Below are 26,642 nucleotides of genomic sequence, written 5' to 3' on the forward strand. Positions count from 1 at the left end.
CACATTACTTCTGGCAATTAAAAAAAAAATCTGTATCTTTCATTTTCTATGAAAACATCTTGACAGTGTTTTCTAGTAACTTTGTGCTCGTAGTATCAAAGCACAATTTGACACTCTAAATTTTATTTTGTGGTGCCTAATATTGTGTTCTCTGCTCCACACCTTGTAGTGGGATTAGAACTTTTCATTATGTCTGTATATCCCCCAGTATTAAGGATTTTCCAGCACCTCCTGCACCTTCTAGGCTGTTTCATCTTTCCCATTCCATCATGAAGCTACTTGCTGCCTTTGGCACGAGTCCAGAATGCATACATTCCTGGTGCAAAGCCTTGTTTTGACGTAGTTGAAAGTTTTTAAAAATGAATAAATAAAAGAAAGCTTAAAAGTATGATTAGTAAAATACATGAAATGTATAGAAGCACAGGTAACCGACCACATAGCTAAGTGGAGAAACCCAGTACGTGGCACCGCAAAACTGGCGAGTGAAAGTTTGAAGGAATTTCTACAGTTGGCGTGTTTGATAAAATATTTTACATTGCCATATCTTTGTTGTCTTATTTAAAGAGATACTAGTGTAGGGCTTCCCTGGTGGCGCAGTGGTTGAGAGTCCGCCTGCCGATGCGGGGGACACGGGTTCATGCCCCGGTCTGGGAAGATCCCACATGCCGTGGAGCGGCTGGGCCCGTGAGCCATGGCCGCTGAGCCTGCGCGTCCGGAGCCTGTGCTCCTCAACGGGAGAGGCCGCAACAGTGAGAGGCCCGCGTACCGCAAAAAAATAAAAAATAAAAAAAAAATAAAGAGATACTAGTGTAAATTCAAAATGTGGTGCCATGACACAGGTTTTAATACCATTATGTAGATATAGATTTTCAGAAGTGATCCAGAAACCTTTGTCAGTTTTAACTGATGATAATTTATATTATTAGTTTTCATGTTAGCATATAAGCTAGCAAACCAAAGATTGTTTTATTCAATAGTTTAACTTTCCTTAAAACAAGAATTCTCATTTTTGCCTTTTATTTTTCCTACAGGGGTGTGGTTGCTCTTCAGACCCTACGAAAATTAGTTGAACTTACTCAGAAGCCAGTTCATCAACTCTTTGATTACATTTGTGGTGTAAGCACAGGTGATTGTTATTATCGTGTGGCAGTGGTGCATCCCAGCAGTGCATTAAGAAAAATAACATTAAGCATTCAAGTTTAAGATCCTGGTCATTTCCTGAAATGACGGATGCTAGTTTCATGTTTTGATGATGAATAGACCTTTGATTTGCTTAATGAACTTTTTAAAATGTTTATTGGGAATAAGTTAATATTCAGAAGTAGATTTTAGCGTGCTTTTCTAATATGGTTTAAATAAGCCACAGTGACAAGTATAAATTATGAATTATCACCTTATGGTGTAGTCACCTGAAGGAAAGTAGCAAAGTGATAGGTGCTGAAATTGTGCTTGAACAAACAGAACATTAAGGATGGATAAGATTTTACTTTCTTTTGAAAGTTATCCCTCTGTGAGGAAATTGCTTCTTATATCCTTTTTTATCTGGTTGTTTGAAACCAAACGGATAAATGTGAGAATCTATGTTTTTTAAAAGCTTTTTAATGTTGCTAGTTGATGTACATTTAAAATTCTAGTTTCATGCTTGTATAGAAGAAATTGGCAACTTAGAATATGATTGCTTCTGAATAATTTTCTAGTTTTCACTGACTCACCAACAGATAAATTTTTGTTTTGCTTTCTGTTTGTTTTGTTTTTCTGTTTCTTACATCAACTCTCTCACCCATGCATCACCCCCATCCTCCAGGGTGTACATGAAGCCTCTCAGTGTACCTATAGCTATTGCTTACCTCCCAGGTAACACTCAAGGACTGTTAGCATTGCAGATCCCTGCTGTACATTTTACTATTTGGCCTGATAATTTCTCACTTCACATTAGTTTATCTTCATAGACTTTTCTATTTTTTCTCATTCTTTGGAATTATAATAGTAGACCTAAAGACTACCAGCAACAAAATCAAATGATTTCTCTACGTTATCTGTGTCAGGTATGACAGATATTCCCAAAGGGCACATTAATTGATGCTCCATTATGAAAACTAAATGTGAGCAGTTGTAGGGATAATTCAGAAGTATAAGGAATCGGTGATTCCTGTGATGTTCCACTGAACAGTGATTCCTCAAGCTGATAGCAGATCTGCAAAAGGTTGAGTTAAAGAAAGTTAAAGCAGGTTTCTTTACAGAGGGAATTCTGAGATCTTCTAGCATGTTAAAAAATGCCTTGTGACTCTCAGGATAGGAAAATAATATGTATATCCCCACTTGATATAACTATAGAAATTTTTCTTAAAGAGACCTTCACAGTGCAAGTGTTCTTGTTATTTTTTCCTGGAGCTGTTACCCTGGCCATTTCTGTTAAATTTTGGAATGGTCCTAGCAATTTAAACCTTTAAACATATCTACAAGCTAACTTCTTACTTTGGCACCATTGTTAGTAGGTGGTGCTCAGTGAAGAGAATTTTAAACCAGAGATTCATCTACCGAGTAGAGTATTTGTTTATGTAATATGTACGTTTCTGCACTTATCACAGTATATCTTTTCCATTGTGTCTTCTAGCTTACTTTAACCTTAACTTATAATATAGTACTTATAATTTTCCTTTCTTTTAACCATTTTGTATATTCTAATGTAGAAATTTTGTTTGCACATTTAGTGTTTGTTTGTTTTGGCTGCGTTGGGTCTTAGTTGTGACCCATGGGATCTTAGTTGCGGCATGCAGGCTCTTCATTGTGGCATGCAGGCTCAGTATGCTAGTTGTGGCGCACAGGCTCTAGAGCGCACAGGCTTAGTTGGCCCGCAACATGTGGGATCTTTGTTCCCTGACCAGGGATCAAACGCACGTCCCCTACATTGGAAGGTGGATTCTTAACCACTGGACCACCAGGGAAGTCCCTACACATTTAGTTTTTATAAAGTTAAAAATGTATACTTAGTTTAAGGGTAATGTCCTTAACCATTCAGTAAAATTCAGTTTTTTAATATCTGTTCAGCTTTATAGTAGCTCTTCTTAAAAGCAACTTAATTTTTTTTTTGGCAAGTTATTTCTTGTGTTAATTAAGCATTTTCTGCAAATTGATAAGTAACAATTTCTATCATATAGTTATGCCATACAATGTATTTTAAAACAAGCTGACTTATCTTTAACTAGAATAAGACTAAGAATAATAAAATACATAAAATATTTTAAATACATTATAATAGTGATTTCCTGTTTGTTACTTTGTTCGTTATCTTAATGTAAGCAGTGATACTCTACAGGTCTTCGCCCTTACCACCCTCTCCCTGTCACTTAAAGCGTTCTCCCCTTTTCCTCCTTAGTTCAGGGCTATGCCAGTTAGGTACACTAGGTGGCAGTGTGTCCTATCAAGTGCAGCTAGGGTATGCATTCAGCTGTTTAAAAAGACATCCCAGAGACCTAATTTCTTTATTTATTACATTGGTTCCCAGGACCAACCTGAAGGAGTAATCATTTTAATGCATTGGTAAGTTGTCAAATATACTGTATTCTCTGACTAAAACTAAGGAATTTATTAAGGTTAGAAAGGACATTGTCTACCATGGTATCTTAGTTCTATATTATTTAATTTAATGCAAAACAACACATTTTTATATATTTTTATATTATCATCATCATCAGTGGTTAGTATTTATTGAATCCTCATTGAGGCCTGGTAATGCCTTTTACGTGTGTTATCCCAGTGTTATAAAAACATGTAAATTTTAGTTACTGTTATTATCCTTATTTTATAGATGAAAAAAATTGGGGCTCTGGGAGGTTAAGTAGTTTGTGTCAGGTGACACAGTTAAAAAGTATCAAAGCTAGAATTTTAACCAAGTCTGTGACTCAGGAGATCTTATAAGTACTATAATGGCAGTGCTGATAAAAACTAAGGATTCTTTCTTTCAGGTGCTATATTAGCGTTCATGTTGGGATTGTTTCATATGCCCCTGGATGAATGTGAGGAACTTTATCGAAAACTGGGATCAGATGTGTTTTCACAAAATGTCATTGTTGGAACAGTCAAAATGAGTTGGAGCCATGCATTTTATGACAGTCAAACATGGGAAAACATTCTTAAGTAAGTTGTACTTACTCTTTTTATTTTTTATTTTTTTGAGATTAATTTGTGCTTTTATTTGCCATTATAACTACAGTAGCCTGCAAATTTTTTAATCTAAAAGATAGATTTTACATCACAATCCAACAAATACACATATAATATGTATACATATATAAAAATAAAAGTTTTGCCAAAAGTGTCTACCCTGAGTGTTAATTCTAAGACTTTTTTTTTTAACCAAGGCTGAACTGCACTGACACATCATAATCACCAAAGTCCCTAGTTCATCTTAGGGTACACTTTATAAAATGAATAGTGTTGCACGTTCTGTGGCTTTGGACAAAAGTATGATGACATAAAATCATTATAATGTCATACAAAGTATTTTCACGGCTCATAAAGACTTCTGTACTATATGTATTCATCTCCCCTCTCCCCCCAAACTCCTGGCAACCATTGATCTTTTTATTGTCTGCATTATTTTGCCTTTTCCAGAATAGCATATAGTTGGAATCTGTTTTTCTTTTTTCCTTGAAGAGAGGGGTTCAAAGCCTTTATGCCTATAAGACCACTCATGGCTCACACACACATGGACTAGACAGGCTCTAGGTGGCAAACTCTCCCGCACTGAATACTGTGGCTTTCCTTCCAGTACTGAGCCCTGTCCCAGTGGTCCTGCCCAGCAGCCACGTGGAGGTGCACGGGGACACGTGTTGGGTATTTGTTCATAGGAAGGCCACAAGTTTTGTGCCCTTTGTCACAATGAACCCAGATTCCTGTTGGGTGTGTTGTAAACAAAGAAGCCATTTCTTCACACCCCCTGCTCTGAGCACAGCCCATGTACTTATTCTTTTTTAAAATGTCTTGATTTATATTTGAACAATGTAGAAAAATATAAAGAAGAAGACTAAATTATTCATCTCACTAATAAAAGATAACTACTGTTTTGGTGAATTGTATTCTTTTCACTATTTTCTTGGGTTCACGTGTTTGAGATTTGCATGTAAAAGTTGCAATTGTCTTAAAAAATTGAGACCATATTTATAGGACATGTTTGCACCTGTTGTTTTTCCTTAACATACATTTGCCCCTAGGTATCCGTGAGGGATTGGTGCCAGGACCTCCGAGAGTACCAAAATCCACAGGTGCTTACGGGCCTTATTTAAAATGATGTAGTAGTATTAGTCTTTCTCAAGTCATTAACAAATATTCTTCTAAAAGATTTAATAATTTTTAAACATTTTCTTCCAAAATATTACAAAGCCGTTATACTCACTTTCTAAAAATATAAGTATAAAATAGAAATTTAAAATCACCCACAATCTTGTTTAGAGCTGTAGACTTTGCAGTATGTTTTCTTCTAATTTTTTTTCCTAGACTACGTACATTTTCATATATGTTTCATATGGTGGAAATGATATTGTAGTTATAATTTTCTACCTTTTCCCCTTTTTCAACTTGATGAAAATTTCTTGACAAATTTTTAAAAGACTGCACTGCATTCTGCAGTGCCATATTTTCTTAACCACTTATATTTGGGACATTTATGTTATTTCTGATTTTTTGTGATCCTGAACAATGCTATGGTAGGAAAATTTACATTTCTGCCCACACTTCAGCATGTATCAGTAGGTCAGTTTATACGAAACATAATTATTAGGTCAATGTTGATGGCTTTTAAAAATAATCGTTATATAGGAAATAGAGAATATGTAAAGAAAACAGTGAAAATAGCTTATAATCCTACCAAGAACAAAAGCACTATTAACAAGGTGCTGTACATTTTTCTGGAATTTCTTGGAGATAAATAAGTATATGTGTATGTGAGGTTGTGAATGTGTGTTTGTATTCATCCCCTTCACAAAATTGGGATGATAATGCACGTGTAGTTTTGTATCTTGCATTTTCACTTAGCATTTTATTGTGATTGGTTTCCTATGTTCTTAAAGATTTTTTGAGATAATATATTTTTTAATTTCTTTGGTTGCGCCGGGTCTTAGTTGTGGCAGGCAGGCTTCTTAGTTGCGGCAGGCAGGCTCCTTAGTTGCAGCTCTCTGGCTCCTTTACTCACAGCATGTGGGCTCCTTAGTTGCAGCAGGTGGGCACCTTAGTTGTGGCATGCAAACTCTTAGTTGCAGCATGCATGTGGGATCTAGTTCCCAGACCAGGGATCAAACCTGGGCCCCCTGCATTGGGAGCATGGAATCTTAACCACTGCACCACGAGGGAAGTCCCTTGAGACGTGTTTTAATGGTTGTTCTCTATCCATTTTATGGATGTACTGTTTTTTATTTAACAAATTCCCTAGTGGAAAAAGAGGATATTTCAGATATTTTTCCCGTTCAAAGTAAGGTTTAGGTGGATATCTTACATCGCTACTTAAGTCTCTGGTTATATATTTAAGGTAAACTTCTTGAGTGAAATTTTGGGTCAGAAAGTATACATGTTTTAAGAAATCATTTTTTAGATAGATAGATAGATGTATATACCTGAATTGTTCTTCCACACAGTTGTCCCAGCTGACCCACCAACATCAGTTTGTGTTTCCATTTCATGAAATACTTATGAACACCAAACATTTTAATTTTTAGAACTTTGTCAGTTTGAGAGATTTTAAAACTGGTGTTTACAGTTTGCATCACTTTGGTTATTGATGAGTTTGAACAGTTTTTGTTTTTTTTTATTTATTTCCTTTCTGTGTGTGAATTTCAAGAGCGTAATATTTGCTCATTTTCCTACCAGGGCATTACTCACTATATTATAAATGTATTAACCGTTTGTTGATACATTGAAAACGTGCTTTTTAGTTAAAAACATTTTTTTAATGTGGAGGAGTTTGAAGTCTTCATTTGTCAGATCTTTTCCTTTAGTTTTGAACTTTGCTTTAATATTTAGAAAGTCTTTTCTACCTTGAAATCAGGTAAATCTTTATATTATTTTCTAGTCCTAAAGCCTAATTAAGTTTTTTTTTTTTAGGTCATGATTAAGTCATGATTCTGTGGTTTGACTGCACATTTCTTCTGGTCTTGTATAAACTCACTCATGGTTACTGGCAGCCAGCAGGCAGCTCAGCTGAGATGGCTGAGGCAGCTCAGCTGAGATGGCTGGGACAGCTGGTCTCTCTTGTCCTGGGCTTCATCTCATCATGGTGGTCTCAGAGTTCCAGTTAGGGCCAGCCTCAGTGCATGAGGACTTAACCAAGCCTCAGTTTAGTGGCATATTTGCTGATGTCCCATTGACCAAAGCCACTCAAACCCAGGGTCTGTGTGGAAAGGGACTGTATACAGCAAGTGTGATTCAGTGGGGGCCTTGTTGTTATGCTTTACCATGCCCACTCCCTGGCCTTTATTGTCATTTTTTTTCTTTCATTGTTTATTGAGAACATTTTTATATTTTTTCCTGTGGTAATGATTTTGTGTTATTATAGGGATGGTATTTTTTTTGATGATTATAGTAGCTTTATTCTTTTTTTTACATTTAATTTTATTTATTTTTTTTAGACAGCAGGTTCTTATTAGTCATCCATTTTATACACATCAGTGTATACATGTCAATTCCCATCGCCCAATTGATCACACCACCACCACCACCCGCCCTGCCACTTTTCCCTCTTGGTGTCCATACGTTTGTTCTCTACATCTGTGTCTCAATTTCTGCCCTGCAGACCAGTTCATCGGTACCATTTTTCTAGGTTCCACATATATGCGTTAATATACAATATTTGTTTTACTCTTTCTGACTGACTTCACTCTGTATGACAGTCTCTATGTCTATCCATGCCTCTACAAATGACCAAACTTCATTCCTTTTTATGGCTGAGTAATATTCCATTGTATATATGTACCACATCTTCTTTATCCGTTCGTCTGTCGATGGGCATTTAGGTTGCTTCTGTGTCCTGGCTATTGTAAATAGTGCTGCAGTGAACATTCAGGTGCATGTGCCATTTTGAATTATGGTTTTCTCTGGGTTTATGCCCACTAATGGGATTGCTGGGTCATATGGTAATTCTGTTTTTAGTTTTTCAAGGAACCTCCATACTGTTCTCCATAGTGGCTGTATCAATTTATATTCCCCAAAACAGTGCAAGAGGGTTCCCTTTTCTCCAGACCCTCTCCAGCATTTTCTTTTTATAGATCTTCTGATGATGCCCATTCTAACAGGTGTGAGGTGATATCTCATTGTAGTTTTGATTTGCATTTCTCTAATAATTAGTGATGCTGAGCAGCTTTTCATGTGCTTCTTGGATATCTGTATGTCTTCTTTGGTGAAATGTCTATTTAGGTCTTCTGCCCATTTTTGGATTGGGTTGTTTGTTTCTTTAATATTGAGCTGCATGAGCTGTTTATATATTTTGGAGATTAATCCTTTGTCCATTGATTTGTTCGCAAATATTTTCTCCCGTTCTGAGGGTTGTATTTTCGTTTTGTTTGTAGTTTCCTTTGCTGTGCAAAAGCTTTGAAGTTTCATTAGGTCCCATTTGTTTATTTTTGTTTTTATTTCCATTACTCTAGGAGGTGGATCAAAAAAGATCCTGCTGTGATTTATGTCAGAGAGTGTTCTGCCTATGTTTTCCTCTAAGAGTTTTATACTGTCCAGTCTTACATTTAAGTCTCTAATCCATTTTGAGTTTATTTTTGTGTATGGTGTTAGGGAGTGTTCTAATTTCATTCTTTTACATGTAGCTCTCCAGTTTTCCTAGCACCACTTATTAAAGAGACTGTCTTTTCTCCATTGTATATCCTTGCCTCCTTTGTCATAGATTAGTTGACCTTAGGTGTGTGGGTTTATCTCTGGGCTTTCTATCCTGTTCCAGTGATCTGCATTTCTGTTTTTGTGCCAGTACAATATTGTCTTGATCACTGTAGCTTTGTAGTATAGTCTGAAGTCAGGGAGTCTCATTCCTTCAGCTCCGTTTTTTTCCCTCAAGACCGCTTTGTATATTCATGGTCTTTTGTGTCTCCATACGATTTTTTGTTCTAGTTCTGTAAAAAAATGCCATTGGTAGTTTGATAGGGATTGCATTGAATCTGTAGATTGCTTTGGGTAGTAGAGTCGTTTTCACAATATTGATTCTTCCAATCCAAGAACATGGTATATCTCTCCATCTGTTTGTATCATCTTTAATTTGTTTCATCAGTTTCTTATAGTGTTTTGCATACAGGTCTTTTGTCTCCCTAGGTAGGTTTATTCTGAGGTATTTTATTCTTGTTTTTGCAATGGTAAATGGGAGTACTTCCTCAATTTCTCTTTCAGACTTTTTGTGATTAGTGTGTAGGAATGCAGGAGATTTCTGTGCATTAATTTTGTATCCTGCAACGTTACCAAATTCATTGATTAGCTCTAGTAGTTTTCTGGTGGCATCTTTAGGATTTTCTATGTATAGTATCTTGTCATCTGCAAACAGTGACAGTGTTACTTCTTTTCCAATTTGTATTCCTTTTGTTTCTTTTTCTTCTCTGATTGCTGTGGCCAGGACTTCCAAAACTATGTTGAATAATAGTGACGAGAGTGGACATCCTTGTCTTGTTCCTGATCTTAGAGGAAATGCTTTCAGTTTTTCACCATTGAGAATGATGTTTGCTGTGGGTTTCTTGTATACGGCCTTTATTATGTTGAGGTAGGTTCCCTCAGTGCCCATTTTCTGCAGAGCTTTTATTGTAAACGGGTGTTGAATTTTGTCAGAAGCTTTTTCTGCATCTGTTGAGATGATCATGTGGTTTTTATTCTTCAATTTGTTAATATGGTGTATCACATTGATTGATTTGCGTATATTGAAGAATCCTTGCATCCCTGGGATAAATCCCAATTGATCATGATGTATGATCCTTTTAATGTGTTGTTGGATTCTGTTTGCTAGTATTTTGTTCAGGATTTTTGCATCTATATTCATCAGTGATACTGGTCTGTAATTTCCATTTTTTGTAGTATCTTTGTCTGGTTTTGGTATCAAGGTGATGGTGGCCGCAGAATGAGTTTGGCAGTGTTCCCTCCCCTGCAATTTTTTTGGAAGAGTTTGAGAAGGATGAGTGTTAGCTCTTCTCTAAATGTTTGATAGAATTCACCTATGAAGTCATCTGGTCCTGGACTTTTGTTTGTTGGAAGAGTTTTAATCACAGTTTCAATTTCATTACTTGTGATTGGTCTTAATATTTTCTGTTTTTTCCTGATTCAGTCTTGGAAGGTTATACCTTTCTAAGAATTTGTCCATTTCTTCCAGGTTGTCCATTTTATTGGCATAGAGTTGTTTGTAGAAGTCTCTTAGGATGCTTTGTATTTCTGCGGTGTCTGTTGTAACTTCCCCTTTTTCATTTTTCATTTTATTGATTTGAGTCCTCTCCCTCTTTTTCTTGATGAGTCTGGCTAATGGTTTATCAATTTTGTTTATCTTCTCAAAGAACCAGCTTTTAGTTTTATTGACCTTTGCTATTGTTTTATTTGTTTCTATTTCATTTACTTCTGCTCTGATCTTTATGATTTCTTCTACTAACTTTGGGTTTTGTTTGTTCTTCTTTCTCTAGTTCCTTTAGGTATAAGGTTAGATTGTTTACTTGAGATTTTTCTTGTTTCTTGAGGTAGGCTTGTATTGCTCTAAACTTCCCTCTTAGAAGTGCTTTTGCTGCATTCCATAGGTTTTGGATTGTCGTGTGTTCGTTGTAATTTGTCTCTAGGTATTTTTTGATTTCCTCTTTGATTTCTTCAGTGATCTCTTGGCTCTTTAGTAATGTATTGTTTAGCCTCCATGTGTTTGTGTTTTTTACTATTTTTCACCTGTAATTGATTTCTAATCTCATAGTGTTGTGGTCAGAAAAGATGCTTGATATGATTTCAGTTTTCTTACATTTACTGAGGCTTGATTTATGACCCAAGATGTGATCTGTCCTGGAGATTGTTCCATGTGCACTTGAGAAGAAAGTGTAATCTGCTGTTTTTGGATGGAATGTCCTATAAATATCAATTAAATCTATCTGGTGTATTGTGTCATTTAAAGCTTGTGTTTCCTTATTAATTTTCTGTTTAGATGATCTGTACATTGGTGTAAGTAGGGTGTTAAAGTCCCCCACTATTATTGTGTTGCTGTCGATTTCCTCTTTTATGGCCGTTAGCAGTTGCCTTATGTATTGAAGTGCTCCTATGTTGGCTGCATATATATTTATGATTGTTATATCTTCTTCTTGGATTGATCCCTTGATCATTATGTAGTGTCCTTCCTTGTCTCTTGTAACATTCTTTATTTGAAAGTCTATTTTATCTGATATGAGTATTGCTACTCCAATTTCTTTTTATTTTCATTTGCATGGAATATCTTTTTCTATCCCCTCACTTTCAGTCTGTATGGGTCCCTACATCTGAAGTGGGTCTCTTGTAGACAGCATGTAGATGGGTCTTGTTTTTGTATCCATTGAGGAAGCCTGTGTCTTTTGGTTGGAGCATTTAATCCATTCACGTTTAAGGTAATTATTGATATGTATGTTTCTATTACCGTTTTCTTAATTGTTTTGAGTTTGTTTTTGTAGCTCCTTTTCTTCTCTCGTGTTTCCCACTTAGAGAAGTTCCTTTAGCATTTGTTGTAGAGCTCGTTTGGTGGTGCTGAATTTTCTTAGCCTTTGCTTGTCTGTAAAGCTTTTGATTTCTGCACTGAATCTGAATGAGACCCTCGCCGGGTCTTGGTTATAGGTTTTTCTCTTTTATCACTTTAAATATATCATGCCACTCCCTTCTGGCTTGTAGAGTTTCTGCTGAGAAATCAGCTGTTAACCTTATGGGAGTTCTCTTGTGTGTTCTTTGTCTTTTTTCCCTTGCTGCTTTTAGTAATTTTTCTTTGTCCTTAGTTTTTGCCAATTTGATTACTATGTGTGTTTCAGCATGTTTCTCCTTGGTTTATCCTGTATGGAACTCTCTGTGCTTCCTGGACTTGGGTGGCTCTTTCCTTTCCCATGTTAGGGAAGTTCTCGACTATAATCTCTTCAAATATTTTCTCGGGTCCTTTCTCTCTCTCTCCTCCTTCGGGGACCCTTTTAATGCGAATGTTGTTGCGTTTAATGTTGTCACAGAGGTCTCTCAGGCTGTCTTCATTTCTTTTCATTCTTTTTCTTTATTCTGTTCTGCAGCAGTAAATTCCACGATTCTGTTTTCCAGGTCACTTCTCCATTCTTCTGCTTTAGTTATTCTGCTATTGATTCCCTCTAGTGTATATTTCATTTCAGTTATTGTATTGTTCATCTCAGTTTGTTCTTTAATTCTTCTAGGTCTTTGTTAAACATTTCTTGCGTCTTCTCAATCTTTGCCTCCATTCTTTTTCCGAGGTCCTGGATCATCTTCACTGTTGTTACTCTGAATTCTTTTTCTGGGAGGTTGCCTATCTCCACTTCATTTAGTTGCTTTTCTGGGGTTTTATCTTGTTCCTTCATGTGGTACATAGCCCTCTGGCTTTTCATCTTGTCTATCTTTCTGTGAATGTGGTTTTTGTTCCACAGGCTGCAGGATTGTAGTTCTTCTTTCTTCTGCTGTCTGCCCTCTGGTGGATGAGGCTTTCTAAGAGGCTTGTGCATGTTTCATGATGGGAGAGACTGATGGTGGGTAGAGCTGGCTGTTGCTCTGGTGGGCAGAGCTCAGTAAAACTGTAATTCACTTTTCTGCTGATGGGTAGGGCTGGGTTCCCTCCCTATTGGTTGTTTGGCCTGGGGTGACCCAACACTGGAGCCTATCCAGGCTCTTTGGTGGGGCTAATGGCGGACTCTGGGAGGGCTCACTCCAAGGAGTACTTCCCAGAACTTCTGCTGCCAGTGTCCTTGTCCCCACGGTGAGCCACAGCCAGCCCCGCCTCTGCAGTAGACCCTCCAACACTAGCAGGTAGGTCTGGTTCAGTCTCCCCTGGGGTCACTGCTCCTTCCCCTGGTTCCCGATGAGCACACTACTTTGCACGTGCCCTCCGAGAGTGGAGTCTCTGTTTCCCCCAGTCCTGTCGAAGTCCTGCAATCAAATCCCGCTAGCCTTCAAAGTCTGATTGTCTAGGAATTCCTCCTCCCATTGCCAGACCCCCTGGTTGGGAAGCCTGACGTGGGGCTCAGAACCTTCACTCCAGTAGGTGGACTTCTGTGGTATGTGTTCTCCAGTCTGAGTCACCCACCCAGCACTTATGGGATTTGATTTTACTGTGATTGCGCCCCTCCTACTGTCTCATTGTAGCTTCTCCTTTGTCTTTGGATGTGGGGTATCTTTTCTGGTGAGTTCCAGCGTCTTCCTGATGATGATTGTTCAGCAGTTACTTGTGATTCCGGTGCTTTCACAAGAGGGAGTAGGGATGCTGTTTTTAATTATAGCATCAGTAGAATCTGGGAATGTTGAGAATTCTTTTTTTTTTATTTTGACATCTCTCTAAAGTGCCCAATTAATGTTTGTGATTTTCTCTTCCAATTTATATTCATAACAATTCACTAAAGCATTTTAGCTTTTTATAAAATCAAGGTTTAAACAAAAAATAAATGTGAACTTTGCTTTAAGTGTGAAAGCAGCATGCTCCTAGTATCTCTGTCCCAATTTTACAGCAAGATTTCTATGAAAAGATAAAGTGAAAAGACCCTTAGGAGAATAAAATTGCATTGATCTTCATTCCGAGGAAACACACAGATCAGGTTGGGAAAGAGAAAGATCTTGTCTGTTTTAGAAAGCATTTTACATTGTATTTATAAAAGATAATAATGGGTAGATTACTACCTAATTTGTAAATATGTGAAATTCAGTAATATTCTATTTGTGAAACATGAGTGTCACTTGAAAAAATGTCATTAGAAAAATGTTTTTCCTTACTGAGGCAGGTTGGTCAAAAAACATAGTCTTTGTATTCAGTACAGGGGGAAAATACATAATTTTTAAGTCTGGGAAAAGTCTGCACTGAAATAAAATTACCTTATAATGGAGTTGTGAAAATTGCTACCCACGGACAATTTCTATTATGTTGCAGTAATTCAAATGTCAACTCAGATGATTTAAAAAGCATTTTTGGGGGGTGGCATAGGCTCTATATTGCTAAAACAGGTTTGAAGTCTGAGTGTCCTGATCTGGTTTTTAGACTCTTCTGCAACTAGTCTGCCATACTTCTGCAGGCTTATCTCAGCACAGCTCCTTTATCCTGTTAGGAGGACCCTGAAAACATCAAAGTTGTTCTGCCTCTGTGCCTTTACTCTGGATATGTCCTGGTTTTTAATGTGTTTTCTTGCCATTGTTGGTGTTCTTCTTAAGCTACACCTCCGTGCATCTTTTCCAGATACTGCAGCCTGTATTGATTGCCCCCCTCAGAATTGTAGATACTTGCAGTTTGAATCAGAGGTTAATGGATAACTATATATTGTTTTATGTGCATTAGTTGGATTATAAGCTTCCTAGAGGAGATTCTTATACTACTTTTATGTCCTGCATCATTTTGACAGGCCATGAGCCAACAGTAATTGCATAGTGTATGTTCACTGATGTTGGGAAATAAAATTGATATACTTTAATTCTTCTTCTTTAATAAAGGGATAGAATGGGATCTTCACTAATGATTGAAACAGCAAGAAACCCCATGTGTCCTAAGGTAAGTTTAGAGTCTCTTAAATATAACACGTAATTGGACTTGAAGGTCAGGTGAACGGATTTATTATGAAGGCCCTTGTTAGGAAGCTCTTTTAGTAGATTATATTGATTCCTTATATATTGGCTCATTCTGTGAAGGTACAGAATGTGATCATTGGACCTTTTCTATATCAAGTAAAAGTGTAACGAAAGTTTAAGAACATGAAAGCCTGGGACTAAAGGTAAAGAATTATTTTATTATAGGGTTAATCAAATCTAGGTTTTTAAGGAAAATTGTGGCATTTCCTCCCAGATTTTTTTAAAGAAACGTTATATGCCTCTTAGATAAATATTAAATTAATATACAAATGGAATCCCAGTTTTTTAAATGTTAATGTCACTAGAATAAGTCTCAGTTTGGCTTCTCCTTTTATTTACTTTGTTTGAAAGCCAGTGATCTGAGTATTGCTTGAGTTTTGTGTTCTTTAATAAAATTCGTTATTTGATTGAGGAATAAGGGTTTATGTACACAGAAATCCCATGCAGGTTGTGTTTATTCTTGGATGACAAGCTGTAACCATAAAAAATCAAATACAGCTCCCTCTATTGCTCTTTCACTCTTGCTTACACATATTTTTATTCATTCTTTAGATATTATGTTACCCCACGTGCCAGCATAATGCTAGGGACTTTGGATACGTTAGTGAGTGAACGCAGACATGGAGTTTATGGTCCAGTAGGGCAAAGTAAGCATTAGTCAAATGATCACACAAATGAGATACAGTTTTCCCAAAATAAGTGCTATGGAGCACAAAAACAGTTCTCTGAAAGCATATATTTACAGAGACGTGAGGGAGGCTGCTCTAAGGAAATGGGCTTTGCGGTCTCAGCGTGAAGGCTGATGAGTGTTCTTGGCAAAGGGAACTGTGTGTACAGAAGGAGCCATGGAGAAATGCAGGCCCTGAAAGAATTCTTGAAGGCTGGAGCCTAAGGATCCTAGGGCAGCGTGTGCAGTGAGGCTGCAGGGGTAGCTCCATCAGACTACGCGAGGCCATGATAATGAAATGCACTAGCTCATTGGAGTGGACCCTAGATGCACAGTACACCTCTTGTTTATTCTCTTGTATCTTCAGGGCTTCTTGTTTATTTGTTTGTTCTTAAATTGTGAGAATTGCCAACTTAAAAAAAAAGAATAGAATGGGTGTGGGGGGACTGCAGACATCTCAAAAATAATTCACTCGTGATAAATGAGGCAGCCATTGACACGTTTCTTAATCGAGCCTGCCTGTATACTAATTAATGGAAAACCCCTCTGGATTTTAGTGTAGGGCCAGCTCTTGTCCACAGTGGCCTAGAGACACACTTGGGTCACTCACACGAACTTGGAATGTGACTTTTGGTTTATTAAATAGCAAAGCACACAGGCCCCTGACAGGACTTGGCATGGAGACCTAACAATTTAGCCGTCACCATTACCTTTCAGCCTCTTAAGTTTATATTGCAGATCATTAGGATACATCACACTTTACATAAATTCAACTGACACTGAGAAAAATCTGAGACCCTGGGTGATAAACATTGGTTTTTCAATAAAAAATTGTCCAGCTACCGCTTATTAACTACAATCAGAAAGCCTTGAGAGTTTGTTTAGTGTCAGAGTTTCAGTTACTAAAGTCATAATGCTTTCAAAGAGCACAGAAACAATGACTAATTTGTAAATGATATGAAAATAGTGTATTTATTCATCTTTAAGTAGTTTGTATTCATTGCTACTACTGCAGTATCAATTATTATATAAAGGTCTGCAAATTTATGCTTTCTTCAGTGTCTTTTTCAATAACTATTCAAATCATGTAGTCAAAAAATATCTTTTATTATTGTTCTCTTATAATGCATTTCTCAAAATTGTCTCAGCCCTTGTATCTATTTTCCTGTAAAGAAATACCTATTTAAAAGGATCTGCTTCCCTTTGATTAATATTATAGTTATGTTATACATTTATCTTGATGGGTGGAGTTGTAGATTGTTCATACTACTAAATAATATTTAATTTTTACAGTTCCCAAATATTGCTGCTTACAATGCGTATCGTTCACTTTTTAATTTACTAGGTAGCTGCAGTAAGTACCATAGTGAACAGAGGGATAACGCCAAAAGCCTTTGTGTTCAGAAACTATGGACATTTTCCTGGAGTCAACTCTCACTATTTGGGAGGCTGTCAGTATAAAATGTGGCAGGCCATTAGAGCCTCATCTGCTGCTCCCGGCTACTTTGCAGAGTATGTGTTGGGAAATGATCTTCATCAGGTAAGTTGACTAATGTGGTTTATCTTCTAAAACTTTACATAATTAAAAAGAATCAGCGCTTATTAAATGTCACCTGAACTTACAGAGGGATCAACCAAGGAGACTTTCCTCGTGTCTCCATGTGGCAAAAGATGTGCGTGCAGTACAAAATAGTTTTCCTTCTTGTTTGTTTTTCTTAAATTAACAAGCCTTCTGGCTTGAGAGCATATTTTAGGGAAGATTTATTTGTATCTTCTGTAATGTGATTCATGGCCAGTTATGATAATTTTAATTTGATAGGAAAATGAAGTAGTATGTATGCTTGGCTTTCCAAATGTAGTAAAAATTAAAAGTGAAACACAGGCACTGAAAATGCAGAATGCAGTCTGTTTGACAGTTTTGGTGGACGTAGTTGGAAGGAGATGATGTAATAAAATAATAATAGTAAACACTCATTAGGTTAGCTAGGTGCCAGACACCTATGTAGTCCTTTGTGTGCATTTCCTCATGTAATCCTCACTGCTTATGAGGCAGATAGAGTGATTTTCATTTTGCAGATGAGAAATTGGAGTCTTAAGAAAAGCTAAGTAACTGGACTAGGGTTGCAGCTGTTAAGTGTCAGAGTTAGGATGCTATCTATAATTACACTGTTTCAAAATTCATGGCTAAATGATCTGTTAAGTTGAACATTATTTCTATGATGTTGAATGTATACTTTTTCTGACATAGACTCATTTATTTATCATAAATTTTTTCCCTGTCAAGTTTTTCCACTATTTTTGGAAGTCTGAACTCATAACGTATACTAAATGATAAAAGTCAACAGAGCTTTTGAGCTGATACTTCCAAACTATATGTTTTTAGCATGAGCTTCGTTTTCTGTGTGCTGCCCCACTGCATTCTCCTGTGATGGAGTCAGTGACCTTAACTCTCCGCCCCGCTCACTGGTATTCACATATACGTCGAGAAGAAAACATATTTTGCCAAGGAGGTTTAGGTGTTCAAAAGCTCACAGATCTGCTATATAAACTACATATCAACTACATAATTTTAATTTACATGTGTCAGTATTATAATAAGTAAAACGTGGTTATCAATTTTATTTTCTCCTATAATTTTATGTAACAGCTTAGATATATTTTTAAATGTTATCCCGTTTTCTTTCTGTCTTACCAGAAGTAATGTCATAATCTTAGTACTTAGGAGATGAAAATGGGTTCCTTTCATCTTTGGAGTCAATGCAGACTATTTCCCACTTGGTCAGATCAGTCATTGCAGAGTTATGTAAGGCACTTCCCCTTCCTGCCTTTGTCTGCTTTATCCCACCCCCTCAGGGCAGAAAGTGCTAGCTGTAGAGTTTCTTTCTGACATAGATTTCAGGACTTACTGGTCAAAATTAAAATTTTATTTTAATATGTATCTTGCTGTTTGTAACAACAATTTCTCCATATTCCATAGTATTTTCACCGTGTCATAAATGGAGAATTAACAGTGTATTTGGGAATATAATAGTTTAGGTCTGTAACTTACGACTTTAAGATGGTTGTCATGCTACAAAATTGCAGTTACGCCAAATACTAGTGAAAGTCTCAAGTCTCAATTAAGATACTGCAGTTCAGGACCATATGTTCCCAGACTCCCAAAGAAGTTATCTCATTTGCTCATTATTTATCTAAGAGGAAGTAGTTCTAAGGTTTAATTCAGTCCTGTAGACAAATAACAAACCAGAGTAATTCAGTGGTTCTTTTTCCATTTCGGATAAGCTAATGATCTTCCTTTCCATGCATAGCAATTTTTATTTTGATGACTATAATCTTTGAACTTAGGCTGATCTACAGATTAAAATAACTTCTTACATAAGTTTTATTTAAAGCATATAACTACACACGGAAATATACTCAGTATTTTGTAATAACCTGTAAGGGAAGAGAATCTGAAGGAGAATATATATATATAAAAAACTGAATGGCTGTGCTGTATACCTGAAACTAACATGATATTGTAAATGAACTATACTTCAATTTAAAAAAATTAAAAAGTGTGGACTTCCCCGGTGATCCAGTGGTTAAGACTCCATGCTTCCACTGCAGCGGTGCAGATTCGATCCCTGGTCAGGGAACTAAGATCCCACATGTTGTGTGGTACAGCCAAAAGTAAAAATAAATAAATTAAAATAAAATAAGTAAAAAATTAAAAAATAATGCATGTCACCACATATACAGAGAATATACGTTCATGTAAATCAGTGACTTGATTCCAAAAAGACTGGCACATCTAACTTAAGAATATTTAGAAGGAAGCTAGAGTCTAAGCAAACCTTCTTTAAGCAAATATTTTTCTTATTGCATATCCTTTTCAGGATACTTGAGGAAGAGGGATATCTTTCTCCTCTAAAGACTCCATGAAAGGTTGATTAGAGTATTCTAAGATGTGAGTGATCTTAATTGCTTAAAACAAAGAAAACATTCAAGCAAAGTTCCTTTCCAACCCTTCAAAAGTTGCCAAGAAGTTTAAAACTAAACTACACTACTTATTACAATCCTCTTATCCTTAGTTCTTAGAATAATTATATTCAGTATTTCCAGTCTCATTTTTAAAATCCTTTTTAACTGTCATGTCTGACATACGTTTTAATGTAAGTTTGTATCCTTTTTCAGGTAAAGTATAAATTATACATTTATCAGGTAAAGTATAAATTATACATTTATATTCTATTTGAACAGTTATTGAAAGCACTGCTATAAGTAAGTAAGAGGTATGAGTCAGTAGATGGGTAGATTTCATTTGTCTTTGTAAAGAGAAGAGTGTTATTACAGTATTACAAGGCTTATTAGATGTCCTAGGAAATTATAAAGTAGGAAGAATTCTTTTTGAGTAGCTTCCAATGTATTCCTTCTCTACCCCTATCCAAGTAGCATCATATTTATCAAATAATACTTTTTACACAACATTATCCCTTCTCTCTTTTTAACAGCTTTATTGAAGTAAAATTGATAAAAAAAAAAACTACACATATTTGATATATACAAACTGATGAGTTTGGTCATATGCATATCCCTTCTCTCTTATCTTTTTCCATCTCTACCTCCAAAATTAAATCATTTATTCACTGTCTTTGGAGAAAGATCCTGATAAATTAGCTTGCGCTGAAGGTTTTGATGGCAGATTCTAATGTTATTTCTTTTAGACTTTATTTACATTTTAAAAGGTTACGTTCAGAACTCAGCATACATTAACATAAAATGAATTATGATATTTCATATAAACTTTCCAGATAAAGAGTGTTTTTAGCAGAAAGAGCCTGCCTAGCATTTTCTGTGCTAAATTATGCCTGTGCCAGGCCACAACTAATAATTTTCATTATAACTGGACAAAAATGTAGTGAGTGCTTACTCAGTGTCAGGCCCTATGTTAACCATAAAAAATATAAAGGTTTTTAATAATTGCTAGCATATTGTTTGTGTTTCCTGGATCCTACCCTCAAATAGCTCAAACCAGGAGAATATAAACAGAGTTATAGAATGAGATGATAAATTCAATAATAAAAATATGTACAGGGTTAAGAAGTAGTGTAAAAGATGTGATTTATTTTGTCAGGATTGGCTCTACAAAGAAGTCTTCTTCTGAGTTTATGTATAAAGAATGAATAGTTGATTAGGATAGAAATAGGATGGGGAGGGGAGGTTGGGGAGTCATTGCTTAATGGTTGCAGATTCTGTTTGTGGTGATAAAAACGTTTTGGAAATAGATAGTGGTGATAATTGTAAAATATTCTGAATGTTATTAATGCCATTGACTTGTAACCTTAAAAAAGGTTAAAAGGACCAATTTTATATTATATATATTTTAACATAATAAAAAACAAAATTTTTTAAAACCCTATAGGGAGTTCCCTGGTGGTTTAGTGGTTAAGATTTGGCACTTTCATTGCCGTGGTCCAGGTTCAGTCTCTGGTTGGGGAACTGAGACCCTGCAAGCTGCACAGCGTGGCCAAAAAAAAAAGTTTCTTAAAAAACAAAATAAAATAAAAATATTAAACCTTAAAAAATAAGATGAGATGATCAAGAGGCATTCGTGTTGCCCAGTGGTTATTTTCTGGTATAAATTCTGATTTATGATTTGAAATGATTAAATATACATTAAAAGCATAAAAAGTATCTAAATATTAGGCTATTAAGTACATGCATGATGTACTGCAGTTAAAATACAATCGTGTGTGTACTTCTAAAAGATAAGTATCAATTTATTTAATAAGTTTATTTTTCAAGTCTATTTTACCTCAGCACCTAGCATGAGCAGTGGCTGACAAGCACCAAGTACACAATAACTAACTGTGAGTATGAATACTGTAATGAATGGAAAGGCTTCAGGAGATCCCATAGACATAACGTTAGCCTAAGGACTTGCTGACAGCAGAGGCGTCTGACGAGAGTAGGCTAACTAAACAGAGCTTAAGGAATGGTGTGCCTTTCTGGACTAAAGTGAGTGCCAAAAATGTTAACTTCTGCACGTTTTTTGATGGAAAGCAAGTAAAGTTTAAGGAACAGGAATTTAATTTGAAGCATGGCTATTAAAACTATTGAAAACTTGGCAACTTTTGATGTGGGATTAATTTTACTATTATCAGTTCTTGGTAAACCTTGTTTGCCCCTTCTTTTCTCCCCTTTTTGTCTTCTCAGTCCTTCTTTATAGCTTTTATAATCATGAAGAAGTGTTTCATGTAAAATACCTAGATGAGAGAAAAACAAATACCTTATGCTAATATATATATATATGTATATATATATGTGGCATCTAAAAAAAAAGGGGTTCTGAAGAACCTAGGGGCAGGACAGGGATAATGATGCAGATGTAGAGAATGGACTTGAGGACATGGGGAGGGGGAAGGGTAAGCTGGGACGAAGTGAGAGAGTGGCATGGATGTATATACACTACCGAATGTAAAATAGATAGCTAGTGTGAAGCAGCCGCATAGCACAGGGAGAGCAGCTCAGTGCTTTGTGACCACCTAGAGGGGTGGGATAGGGAGAGCGGGAGACACAAGAGGGAAGAGATATGGGGATATATGTATATGTATAGCTGATTCACTTTGTTATAAAGCAGAAACTAACACACCGTTGTAAAGCAGTTACACTCCAATGAAGATGTTAAAAATAAATAAATAAAATAATAGAAAATAAAATACCCAGATGATTAGAAGTTACACAGAGTATAACTATAGAATTTAAGATAAAAATAATATAATAAAAGAAATAACTTTTTTGCTAAATTGGAAATGAAATATGGGATGGGTATCATTCATATTAATTGAGAACAAAGGAAATAGTTGAAAGGATTAAATTAAAATTTGTACTTGGGAAAGCCTTTAGGAAATAACTTATTACTATCCATATTTAATGAGTCCAAGTAGATTTTTGCAGTTGAATAATACAAATGCCTATGGCCAATTCATGACTTTCAACAGATATATAGATAGCTAAATTTAAAAATAGTTCCCTTCAACTGCTGAATGGATAAACAAACTGTGATACATCTGAATAATGAAGTATTCCTCAGCAGTAAAAAGGAATTGATTACTGACATGTACAAATGACACGGATGGATCTCACAAGCATTTTTCTAGGTGAAAGGACCCAGACCCCAAAACCACATACTGCATGATTCCATTTATTTTGATAACAAGAGCTAATGTGTGATCTTGGAGAGTAGATAAAAGAATATTTTTTGAAGATAAGATTGAGAACTGAGAGTCCAAGGTGTTACAAAGATGTGAAGTCACACGGGGTAGTAAAAAGAATTTCCACCGCTTTCTACATGGGATAGATAGAAACTCTGTGAGCCAGGTGCTGACTTAATTAGTCGACTGGGGAGGTTGCTAGGTGACAACAGTGATGAGGAAGTGGTGGCTTGGCTGAATAGCAGAGCCTTTAAAGAGCATGAATTTCCCAAGTGGATTAGGACTAATGGTCTGGAAGGGATGCTAAAACAAGTAAGACATCATCCCTCCTCCTAGCCACAGAAATATGAAAGAATGAACACCTCCTGGGAAGTGATGTCAGGGAAGAGCCACATTTCTGCTAAGTCAAAGAAGAAGAGAGCACTTTCAGAAGTAGGTGAGATTACGTTGGGAGTTCTAACAATTCCACAGAGCACAGTGGAAGGGTTTAGGATGCGGGGAAGGAGTTATTGGACTGTGTCGGTGGCCAGGAAGCTCAGAGAATTAAATGCCATTACAGTAACAAGGCACGTGGAGTTTCAAATGACATGTGATTTTAGTTCCTACTTGTTCTTTGAGGCAAGCAGGTGATCGGTTCCAGCAGATATAGTCTCAGTTCATCTGCTGTCAAACTCAGCACACACAAGGATAGTGGTCCCCAAAACTATAGTCACTACATGCTTTTTGGCCTCTTTGAATTACTGTAATAAAGGCGCCTTCATTTAAAATATGTACTGCATTACTGCATGACAATTTAAGGTTATATTTCTCTTCCCATTCTTGTGGAAAGCATGTTTTTTCAAAATTCTTTTTTAATGTACTGGTATGGAATTCAGCATTGTCTTATCTTCCAGTAGAAATTGATTGTTTTCTACTAAGTATGTTAGGATTATTTCAGTTAGGTTCTTGCGGGAATAATGACTCTTAGACCATGTTTTGAAGAATAAGTGGGAGCTGAGCAAAGAAGGGGGCTGGGGAAGGAGAATTTTGAGTTGACAGCATGTGCAGAGCCCTGAAGGCAAGAGAATGTGACTCCTTCTGAAAACTGCAAGTAATTCATGAATGGCCAGACCGTAGGATTACAAGATGTTGAATTTCATGTAGCTTCAAAATACAAATCTAGAATTAGTAGGTACAGGTTCCAGGGAGGGAGATTTGGGCTTATTAGAAGGGATAATTTCTAACAGTTTATAGCTTTTCAGAATTGAATGGATATACTAATACCAAGTGAGGTTTATCTCAGGAATGTGAGACTAGTTATTATACTTTTTTTCTGAAATGTTTTTAATTTGAAGTATAGTTGATTTACAGTGTCCTGTTAGTTTCAGGTATACAGCAAAGTGATTCAGTTATACATTTTTATATAAATCTATCCTTTTTCAGATTCTTTTCCCATATAGGTTGTTACAGAATACTGAGTACAGTTCCTTGTGCTATACAGTACGTTCTTTTTGTTTATCTATTTTATATATAGTGGTGTGTATATGTTAATTCCAACCTTCTAATTTGTTCTTCCCCCCCTCCCCTTTCCTCTTTGGTAACCGTAAGTTTGTTTTCTATGTCTGTGGGTCTATTTCTGTTTTGTAAATAAGTTCATTTGTATCTTTTTTTTTTTGAAGATTCCACATATAAGCAGTATCATGATATTTGTCTTTGGTTACATACTTTTATTCTACTACATTCTTAGAGCATATTTTACCCTTCTTGCCTTGTGGAGTCTTCGAAATCAATGCTTATTTTGCTTATTTTGAACCACTGCTTATTTTGAACCATTGATAAATGCTTAGAACTATAAAATTGCCTGCTTTGTTTAGGTTATATCTGCAGTAAATGAATTTGGTACTTTGAAATTGTATTGTTAATAAAATTTCAACTTAAATTAATAAATTTGGTTATATTAGACTTGTGAAAGAACTGGTCTTGTTTGTTTGGTAGAACCACAATTCTTTTGTTAGATTTTATACAGAATCTATATTAACCACTAAACAAGGATAAAAATCTTAAAAAACTAATTCAGTTCATTTCAGTAGTTTTGAGCAAAATATACAGAGCAATCCAAGAAGTTCAGAGAATTTTGAAACAGGAAAGTTTAGTAAAGCCAGTGAGGCCAGTGAGTTTTCACGTGACTTCTCTTGCACCTGTAGTATATAAAATAAATTCACTTGAAAGGAATCTCTTGTTTTTAAATAATTTGTTCAGTTTATTACATAGCTCAGCTTTCCTGGTGAGTAAATTTCAAACTGTTGAAAATATAATTTGTTTTCATATTTGTAAAAGAGAATTTCACTTTGAAGAGTTCTGTCCTGTATTTGCTTGACTTATGTTTTGCAGGATGGAGGTTTGCTCCTGAATAACCCTTCAGCGTTAGCAATACACGAGTGTAAATGTCTTTGGCCAGACGTCCCGTTAGAGTGCATAGTGTCCTTGGGCACTGGACGTTATGAGAGTGACGTGAGAAACACTGCGACACACACGAGCCTGAAAACCAAACTGTCTAACGTTATCAACAGTGCTACAGACACAGAAGGTTAGTCTGTTTATTTGCTGCCTTAACGTACTTCTAAAATTCAGTTTTTGATAGAATATGCTGATGCTCACTGCAAAGAGTATGTCGTTATGTCTCTTTTGTAGGCTTAGGAAGCACATGGGAGCAGGTGTTTGTCGGTTCTCGTTCTCTTCACTCATTGCTTCCCAGTAACCGTGCAGTAGTGACTTCGTGTGGGAGCTAGAGCTACCTTGGCCTCCTTACAGCTGGAGAAGTAGCTGAAGCAGGAATAGCACAAAGGCTTGGTTAGAGACTCTTAAGAAACAGGGAAAAGGAAAAGGAAAGGTGGCAGGTTGGTTCAGATAAAGACATGGTAACAGGGAGAGAATCAGAGTACTTATGGAATTTCGATTATTTAGTAATGTGGCGGCAAACTGGAATAAGTCCTTACTTCCACTCTGGCTGCCTCTATAATCTAGTCTTCATATAAAGGCCCAAGTGGTCCTTTTAAACTGTAAATTAAATCATATCTTTACCTGGCTCCAAACCATCTAGGCTTCCCATCACAGTTAGAACAAAATCCAAAAGCCTCATTCACTGAAATTCACCAGGCCCTGGAAGGACCTGGCCTTTGAATGCATGTCTTCCCCCTCTCTCAGGACGTGTCTCCTGTATAAAGTGTGTCCAGCTACACTGTAACTCTTGCTGTTTCTCAAACTTGCTAAGAAGGCTCCTGCCTCAGGGAATTGCTGTCTTCTCTTTGTAAGGCCTTCCCCCAGATACATGCTTGATTCCCACCCTCATTTCATTCAGGTCTCTGTTCAGGTATCACTTCCCCGGAGAGCCCTTTTCTGATCACTTTCTAAACCTGTCACCATCTTACTCACTTTAACCCCTTATCCTCCCTCCCTCCCTCCCTTCCTTCCTTCCTTCCTTCCTTCCTCTCTTTCTTTCTTTCTTTCCTTTCCTTTTTCTTTCTTTCTTTCTTTTCTTTCTTTCTTTCTTTCCTTTCTTTCTTTCTTTCTTTCTTTCTTTCTCTTTCCTTTCTTTCTTTCCTTTCTTTCTTTCTTTCCCTTTCTTTCTTTCTTTCTTTTTTCTTTCTTTTCTTTCTTTCTTTCTTTCTTTTCTTTTTTTCTTTCTTTCTTTCTTTCTTTCTTTTCTTTTCTTTCTTTCTTTCTTTCTTTCTTTCTTTCTTCTTTTTCTTTCTTTCTTTCTTTCTTTTCTTCTTTCTTTCCTCTTTTCTTTCTTTCTTTCTTTTCCTTCTTATAGCATTTATCTCATTATGGATGTATTGGTTTAGCCAAAAAGTTCATTCAGGTTTTCCAGTAAGGCGGTACGAAAAACCCAAACAAACTTTTTGACCAACTCAATATATTACATATTTGCTTGTTTAATTGCTTATGATCTCTATATCCCACCAGAATGTAAGCAGGAACTTATCCTGTTAACTATGTTGACTGCAATGCCTGGCACATAGTAGGCA

General features: G+C 36.3%; 1 protein-coding gene across 4 annotated transcripts in view; it reads left to right on the forward strand.

Moving 5' to 3' along the window:
* The window catches only part of PNPLA8 (patatin like domain 8, phospholipase A2), a 61,721-nt gene that overhangs the window by 29,370 nt on the left and 5,709 nt on the right, over positions 1-26,642 (forward strand). For 3 of the 4 annotated variants that reach the window (XM_007455338.1, XM_007455339.1, XM_007455341.1), the window contains 5 exons: positions 1,032-1,126; positions 3,966-4,137; positions 14,638-14,695; positions 16,785-16,979; positions 25,006-25,201. In XM_007455338.1, the coding sequence (XP_007455400.1) occupies positions 1,032-1,126; positions 3,966-4,137; positions 14,638-14,695; positions 16,785-16,979; positions 25,006-25,201 (716 nt within the window). The remainder of the gene's footprint in view (positions 1-1,031; positions 1,127-3,965; positions 4,138-14,637; positions 14,696-16,784; positions 16,980-25,005; positions 25,202-26,642) is intronic. The other variant, XM_007455340.1, reaches the window with a different exon arrangement.

This window comes from Lipotes vexillifer, unplaced genomic scaffold (assembly GCF_000442215.2).
Source record: "Lipotes vexillifer unplaced genomic scaffold, Lipotes_vexillifer_v1.1 scaffold234, whole genome shotgun sequence".
NCBI classification, from domain to species: domain Eukaryota; kingdom Metazoa; phylum Chordata; class Mammalia; order Artiodactyla; family Lipotidae; genus Lipotes; species Lipotes vexillifer.